The 9,015-nt window shown below is 29.8% G+C and overlaps 1 protein-coding gene across 4 annotated transcripts; it reads left to right on the forward strand.

Moving 5' to 3' along the window:
* Positions 1-1,470: 1,470 nt before the first annotated feature.
* On the forward strand, positions 1,471-8,707 carry LOC136092434 (uncharacterized). Of its 4 annotated transcripts, none has more exons than XR_010644395.1 (5): positions 1,471-1,968; positions 2,515-5,957; positions 6,130-6,321; positions 6,972-7,262; positions 8,366-8,707. XR_010644395.1 is itself a non-coding variant. In XM_065820674.1 (5 exons), the coding sequence occupies exons 2-5, from the start codon at positions 5,875-5,877 to the stop codon at positions 8,654-8,656; spliced, it is 822 nt and encodes a 273-aa protein (XP_065676746.1). In that variant the 5' UTR covers positions 1,517-1,968; positions 2,515-5,874; the 3' UTR covers positions 8,657-8,707. The 4 variants fall into 4 exon arrangements, 2 of the variants coding, with proteins under 2 accessions (XP_065676746.1, XP_065676747.1); XR_010644396.1 differs by having other exon boundaries at positions 6,165-6,321; XM_065820674.1 differs by having other exon boundaries at positions 1,517-1,968; positions 6,165-6,321.
* The last annotated feature ends 308 nt before the right edge of the window (positions 8,708-9,015 follow it).

Below are 9,015 nucleotides of genomic sequence, written 5' to 3' on the forward strand. Positions count from 1 at the left end.
GGAGCGATTGTGCTGCTTGGTGATTCTTTCATTTGAATCAGATATAGCCAATAACGTTTCTTATAAAAAATTTTATTTCAAAATTTGCCGCTTAGAAGGCTCGAAGATCTGCATTCTGTTAAGGAAGTTCCACAATTCACCAGTTAGAAAACAAAAAACTTACCCTAATTAACCTAATTAAGATAAAAAATTAAAAACTCATAAACATTACAAATAAATAGTTGTAGAATCTTCTTTCATATGAGAATGAATTATCTAAATTTACTGGTATTCAAACAAATTTGAATCATTTAGAAGTAAATAACTTTTTCAATTCAAAAGTAAAATGTCGACTTTACTTAAATAAATGTTCAACATTCTTTTCTAAAAAAAAACGATACCAAAACATGTATTTATATTTGAAATTTTCAGAGGTGGGTTTTCTTTTTTCAACACCTACCTAAAATCGTTTCTTGCATTTTTTTTGGACGAGGTTTTTCAAAAAAAACAAACGCTTTTTTTCCAAAATAGAAAGTCACGTGACTAAACTCCCTACCAAAATACATTTCCAAAGCAAGAACAATAAACCAGACAGTCTTTTAAAACAAATTAAAAATTAAATTTTCACACTTTTAAACGACTGATGTAAATAATATTGAGATTAATAATAATAATAATAATAATAATAATAACAATAATAATAATAGTAATGAAAAAATTAAAGTTAAAAAAGTAAAAGTAAATTACCTTAAAAAAAATGGATAACTTTTCATAATCACAACAGCCGCTTTATTTAATATAATGAATTTAGTTGGGTGTTTATTTAATATAATGGTAAATTTATTTGATATAATGAATTTAGTAGGGTGGTTCAAAAAAACACACTTTTTAATTTAAAATTATATGGTCGATTGTAAAGAAAAGTGTTTTATATGATGAAATAATATCAAGTTAATTTTTTTAAATAAATTTTTGTTACTTTTTTTCTTTAAATACTTCAAAAGTTTAAAGTAAAAAAGTTAACATTTTTGTTAATCCCAATATTTATATAACCATTTTCCAATAACGTATTTAAAATCAGGCCCGAAACGAGCTTTTTATTTTTGCTTGAGAATTTTACTTTATGTAACGTCACGGAGCAAACTCCAAACATTTATATGTTCATGTTTATGTAAAATAAAAGCTTTGCAAAATTATTACAATAATTGGAGCCTGTACAATAATCAGTATACAATAATACTGAAAAATAGTCCCCTTAAATGATTACCTAATGTCGTGCAATACTCTCGTTAAAAATTATGACCATATAAATTTTGAACAGCCTCCTCAATTATTTAGGGGATTTAAAATAATATTTTTAATAAAGTTAAAATGGACAAAGAAAAAATAGATTTTTGTTGAAGCGCAACTAAGAGTTCGTTTACTCATAATCAATTCACTGGGGTTTAACGCGTTTTGCAAATGGGCTTCTCATATGGACTTGTTCGAGATTGGCAATGTCTGATTTTAAATGTGGTGACCAGGCTTGTACAGCGAACTCAAGATGGGGGCGAATGTAAGTGAGATACAGAGTGCGCCATAAATAAAAACTGAAACTGCGAAATATTTTTTTGAGTCGCCCTAGCAATCTATTTGCTACTGATGCGGCTGACTCTATTTGGGGTCTGACATTAAGGTCATTCGAGACCATCACACCAAGGTTTCTTTCGACTGCGGTTTCTTCGAGAAGATGACGGGTGCCGTCGACGTTAGACATTGAGTATTTGTACGTTGACTACACACTAAAAAAACTAACTTATTTAAATATGCCAAAATGTGCACATTTTGGCATAATTAAATAAGAAGTTTAGAAACTGTCGAATTAGTTTCTAAAGTGGTAGCACAAGGTGGTAAAAGTAAAAAAAATGAAAGCAATTTAAGTTATTTTTAAAGAAAATGCTGAAATAGTTATTGCCAGCAGCAGTAATTTTTTGGATTTTTGTGCAGCTGGTAGGTTTATTTTATTGTATTGAGCGCAATAGTCATCTCATGAGATATTGTGAAAATTTATTAAAATTAAATCATTTTATTTCATTGTATCATTAAAGATTTTTGATTTAAATTAAAAGTTATCCTTAGAATATGCTCATGCATCTTATCTAACTAACATTTTAATTTAATGTTATTTGTTATGTAAAATTTAGATTCGAAATGGTACTATAGTACTACTATTATTAGTATTTACTACTATTAGTAGTAACATCAAATCAAACACACTTGACTTGCTTTTATAATAACATGTTAAGATGTTATTATAAAGTTAAGTGTTGTTGTATCATTTCAAATCAAAATCTAAAAATACATTGTAACTTTTTTCAAATTGTTAAAATAAAAGTATATAGCACCAAAAAATTAATCACTCCTTTTTTAGTATGATAATTTGAAATCAAATATCATATCAATAATTCAAATATCATATCAATAATTCAAATATCATACTAAAAAAAAAAAATTGTCAATGATGTTAAGCTATGTTTACTTTATTTTATGTTTTAGTTCGTGAAACCTTCAATTTGCCCATGATTGAAGAAGTCAAGTGGAATAGCTGTAAAGTAAATGCTAGTAGTTTTGCTGCTCTTCTCAACGAACAAAATTTAGAGTTTACTATTCAAGCTCCACAACTTGTTGATATTTTAAACTCTCGACAAGTTAGTTTAGAGTTAAATAAGGCTGACACAGCTCAATCATCACCGTTATGCCAATTTTCATCTATTGTAAATGATTACGTAGATTTTGTTGTACCATCGAATAAAATAAATTAGAACTTTGAAAACCAATGTATTGCTGAAGAATGTCATGTAAATGTTGTTCAGCCTCCGGTAAGTCAACTATCTACATCAGTTGCACAATATATGGCTGAAGAATGTCGTGTTAATGTTGTTCAGCCTCCGGTAAGACAAATATCTTCATCAACTTCTTCATCTTCATCTCCAAACACACCCAAGACACCACGAAAGATAATAAACTATAACTGTTCTGTTTGTTATTGTAAAACTTCAACTTATAGTTTTATGCTTCATCACTTAAAACTGCATGACAACCAAGCAGCTGTTTTTTGTGAAATTTGTTTGTCCAAATTTAAAAGTCTTTCAGGTTTCCTGAAGCATTCCAAAAAATGTTCCATTAACCAGATCAATATCTGTACTATTGAAAATGAAGTTGAAAAGGATGTTGTGAATCAAATTGGTAACACAAAAATTAATGAAGATTATTTAGGAGCTTTGGCATTACATTTACTAGGAAAGCACAGATGTGCTCAAAATGTTTTAAACATAATTTTCAGTAATTTAAAGGAGATGCTTTCTGTATTAAATGTTGACATTGAGGCTTTAAAAGCTACTTGTGATAAACTGTCAACACAATATTTACGAGAAAAGTATTATAAGAATAATTTACAGACTCCAACTGCAAAAGTGGTTGGTCTGAATAAGCAAGGTTGTATAATTCCTTTCATTGAAATATTGTCTTTCCTATTACAATCTCAGGAAATTAATGACTTTAGAGCTGTGAATGGGGACACAAACCACATGAAAATTGGAATATATTGTGATGACCTGGAAATAACAAATCCTTTAGGAAAGGCGCGTAAAAAGCAAAAAATGTTTGTATTTTATTTTCAAATCTTAAACATCTCTTCATTGTATCGTGGTAGAACGTCTTCTATCTTTCCGTTAATTTTTACTCTTACTAAATGGGTAAAAGATAAATATTTTTACATTATTCTTTTTAGCGATTTTATTTCCTCCATAAGCCAGCTGGAAAATGGAATCGTAATTAAAGTTAGGGGTGTTTCCAAAATAATTACAGTTGAAGTAGTATACTTCTCAGGTGACTCTCTTTCTGCAAATGCAATTGGAGGTTTTAAAGAAGGTTTTAGTGAAAAGACATTGCGCTGTTGCAGAAGTTGTAACTCAACCAGACAACAAATGAAAGATTTTTCTAACCATGAAGAATGCAGTATTTGCAAGGCTCCTGAACATATGATACGTTTGACTGAACTAAACTCTGGTTTAAGCAAAGCTGATAAATCAAAATGGTCTAATTACTATGGCATTGTTTCAAAAAGTATACTGTCAAACATTCCGGGATTTGATGTGACAAAACAGCTTTTATTTGATCCTATGCATGATTTGTTGGAAGGTCTCATTCGCTTCAGTTAGAGTTATTTTTGTTGTATGCCATTCAGAACAATTTTTTTACTTTAAAAGAAATAAATGATTGGCTGCAAGGGTTTAGCTATGCTAATGGTATTAAAAAGCCTAATATGATCCATACCTCAATGCAGATTCGTGGTAGTTTTGGCAGTGGTCAAACTTTGACTCTTTCTCATATTATATCATTTTTTATCTTAGGGCACATGGGTCAAACCGATGTCTATTTCGTTTGTTTGTCAAAACTTATTCAGGTGCTTCAACTTTGTTTATCTCCTGTTGTTACTCCTCTTTTTTTATGGGATTTAAAAGCATTAATTCAAGATCATCATCGCTTATTTTTGTATTTGTATCCTAATAAATTCATTCCAAAGTTACACTTCTTTATCCACTACCCTGCTCAAGCTGAACAGTTTGGGCCTCTACATGAACATATGTGTATGGCTTATGAAAGAAAACATCAGGTTGTGAAGAATTTTCGTCCCTTCAATTTCAAGAACATTCCTTATTCAGCATGTAAAACGATGATCATCAATACCACAAGCAATTTTTTTAATGCAGCAGGGGAAAGACGTGGTGATGTATATGGACAAGTAGACGAGTTGAAGTTTAAAAAAGGATCTATTATTTCTGTTAAAATAAATGGCATAATTTACAAGATTGGTGATATTACTTCATGCTTACATGAAGAAAAGTTGATATTCTACAAAATCCTTTCAATATCATCAGAAAATGACAAACGTGCTTTTAAATGCTCTAAACTTATAGTACAAGCCCACTCAGCATACTTGATATGTTGTGAATCTTCTGAACAAGTTGTCATTTATCCAGATACTTTGATATTTCCTTGGTGCGTCATCCAATATTATAATTCTTCAAGTTCTGTAAATGGCAGAATCAATATTTTTCCTTTAGCAGTGCCAAATCTAAATTTTTTTGATATATGCATATGAGTCTACCTTTTAATGGACATATTAATTTGTTAATTTTTTAGATTTTACAGCAGAAACATGTTTAAAAATATGAAAATATTCTTCAAATAAACGTTCAAAGGAAATTTAAATTTAAATATATATATTTTACTCTTTCTTATATGTTCAGAAAAATTGAAATATCAAAATCTATTATTATACATTTGTAGTACTCTGGCAATTTATTTTATTTTTTGACTATCTTTATAAATTTTGGCAAATTTTGCCTAACATGATTCTTTCATACATGAGACAATGTAAAACTTTTTGACTTGAACATTTGATTACAAATTATGTATGACAACAAGGACATTCATAAGACTAGTATGTTTTTTATGCGCTAAAGCTAACTTGATGCATAGAAAATTTTTCTACACCTAATTATAAATAATGTCTTGTTATTTATTGCTTGTAATAAGGCCTGGTTTTAAATATACCACCATGAAACACCTTAAAGTTTAAATTTTAAAAACCATTTGAACAATTGCCCACTGGGATTTAGCTAATTATCACACATTTTTGCTATAATATTTATTATGTCAGACATTTTACTGTGTTAATATTTTTTCAGATTTCCACAATTCCTTTTGATTCACATGAAGTTGCTCGCCTGAGGACTTTTTTGAGTACATCAACTTTAAAACTTTTAAACAATGTCTTGACAAATGACATATTGAAAAAGGAGCTGAAAAATAGTATACTTCAGTATTGCCAAGTTGTTCTTCCTTCCGACAATGATCCATGGGTTCGGAGAGAGTTTTTTTCTAAACTTAAGTCAACGCTTCTTTTTAATTTTCCTAACTGCTTGGAACACTGGGTAGGTATTGTTTTAAAAATTAATTAAATTTTCATGACCTTACAATACTTTTTTAAATGTGTTTATAATGCATGCATATTTTGTTGTGGTTGTATTGAATAGGTGTTTGTTTGTGTACCCTTAAGATTACATAAATACCTATTCCATAGTTTTGAAAAATAAATTCTCCTAGGATTCACTTCTAAGACAGGTTTCAAACATAATTAGGCAACAACGTTGGACTAAAAGTCATCCAACTTCAAATGGAACAGCAATTAGACAATTTCAACAGGTTTCAAAACCTAAAAAGTCTCCATATATTATGGATTCAATATCTAAAGCTGAACCAGTGCTTTCGGAAGGGCAGCTTCTTCTTGAAGTTGAGGTTATATTTTTAGTTTATTTATTATGCAAACTTAATTTGGACAGCAATATGATTAGCAATATTTTAAATTAGTAAGTGATTGGGGTTGATATTTGACCGGGGCCAGGTTTGACAAAACATAGCCAGGGCTGCATTTATATTGATAAATCCTATAAGTATATTATTTTTAGGTAAAATTTATGTTGCACTCCAAAAGACTTCAGGGAAGGAGGAGGGGAGGGGGACCTTGGAGAGGACATTTGAGCTTGAAAAAGATCTCTCTTCTAATACAGCTTAAGAACTCTCAGTGGCTGGTAACGGCTAGTAACCCCTGCAAATTTTGTTTGTTTAGCAAAGGCAGGGTTTGTAAAAAGCTCTATTTTTAGCAGGGGCCCGGTCACTTACTACTTGAAATATTTTACTAACTATTATATACTTTTTTTTTTTACTAATTACTTTTTTTTACGATCAAAAATACATTACAAATAAAATTGTTTAATGTATAATATATAAAGAAATTTTATAAAGTGTGATATACATACCTTAGCACCATGCATCATGGCATGTTATTTTATACAATTTTATAATAAATAATTTTTAGTTGGCTAAGTGATTATGTGCACCATTGTTTGTTTTAGAATTTAAGGTATTTTAATTTTTAAATTTTATAGAATGAACTACTAAAATCAAAACCATCGATCAATGTTCTTGCAATTTTGAACAGAAATCTTTTTCAACCGAAAATATATGAAAAACTCCCGATTCGATTGTCGCTGGCTCCCTGTTTAATAATTGCTGAGTTTAAGCGCCTTTACCCACAGTACAGTTTTATCGAAGAATCATGTACATTTTTTGTTACTAAAGCTTTTGCAGGATCTTCTAATCACCTTGAAAGTTTGCTTGTTTTACAATGTAAATTAGGTTCCAAAAAAGCAAAGGATTTGTTGTTTAAGAAATCTGAAGTAAGTAAAATGAAATATTTTATGGTTTTATTCAATTCTTTTTAATGATTTCATATAATGAAGTTATAAAAATGACTACATTTTTTTTGCATTTATATATCTAACTAATCTAGAATTTATTTGTTTATTACAAATGTTTATTGATGATGTACATTTCAGTATAAACTTAGGATAAATTTTATAATAAGGGGTTGTCCATTAAATATGTATGCCAAAAATTTTGAAATTTGACCCTCCCCCTGTTGCCATGCATACTTTTAATATCGCCTCCCCCCTAAATAGTACGTATGTTTTTGAAGTTCACCCCCCCCCCCCCTACTAAAAATTAAAAATAGTAATTGGAGTGAGATTTGTTTAAAGTATGATATAAAATTAGGACTGACAATAAATTTAAAGATACTCTGAGGTGCCAAATAAATGTATCCGCTCATTTATTTATAATGTAGTTTAATGTAATATCATGCTATTATCTACACAGGCGGATCCATAGGGTGGGGGCGATGGGGCGATCACCCTCCATTGTTAGTTAAGCTGTCTAGATAAAATATCAATTTTAATATTATGTTGTGCAAATTTTAAACTGTGTGATTGCTAGGGTACAAATCATTAAACCTGAAAATCGCCCTCCCCCCTCATTACTAGTTGTCTGGATTCACCATATAATAAGAAATTAAATTCGTTCTCCCCCCTCGTACTACATATTTTGGATCTGCCTTTGATTATATGCAGCTATTATACATTATACAGCTATGTATATTATACAGCTATTATATGTAATATTAGCACAATATTATATACAGCTAGTCCTGTAAAATTCAAGAGTGGTTAGCCCAAACAGGGGCGCAGAAAGATTCCAGAACCCTAGTTTCAGAACCCCGGCTTATGGGGTTCTAGAACCCCAATGCTTTTAGAACCCCATTTTGCAATAGGGGTTCCAGAACCAGTTCTCTGGAACCCCTTACAGTCAGAGTTCCAGAACCCCGGGGTTCTAGCACCCCCAATTTAGGTCAGAGTTCTAATCCCTGCTTTAAAACTATTTGGAAAAAACCTGAATTAAATTAAATTTCCGGTAATTTGTATAGTTAAAATTTGATTTCTTTAAGTCTGACGATCTGGTCGATGAGTTGAAGATACCTGCAAAATATGGTCCACAAGTTCTTTTCAACTCAACACAATATGGCGTTCACAGTAGATCAGGATGCGAAATGATTAGCACAGATTTACGGACGATTAAAGAGGTTTTATGCGTTATTGTTAGCATTTACTATTTGTTAGATCTATCGTATCCATCTTCCTTTTCACAACTGATGGGCCTTTTCCAGGAGATGTTGCTAAATGAAAGCTTTGAAAAAAAATCAAAGAAGACTTTCTCTTATATTAAACAGTTAACTTAATTTTTTGAATGCGATTACTAGTTATTAACTTTATTATTTTATAAATTGTTTTATTTTATATTTTTAATTTAAGTTGTTACTTGTTGTTGTTACTTATAATTTTATATTTAAGTTATTACTTTAAAAAAAAAGTTGGGAAATAAAGTTTTCTTTGAAATAATAAAAAATAATAAACTGATTTTGTAAAGTTTTGATAATGTATTTTTTGACATATATTTAAAAATATAAAAACTAATCCTTGGTTTAAGGAGTTACATAAATTACCAGATTTATTAATAGATCATTGATATGAAATGGTTTATGGTGTTTTATTTACAATTATGTTAAAATGAATTTATTTCGTCATTGTATATATTAAA

Source organism: Hydra vulgaris, chromosome 15, assembly GCF_038396675.1.
Source record: "Hydra vulgaris chromosome 15, alternate assembly HydraT2T_AEP".
Lineage (NCBI taxonomy): Eukaryota > Metazoa > Cnidaria > Hydrozoa > Anthoathecata > Hydridae > Hydra > Hydra vulgaris.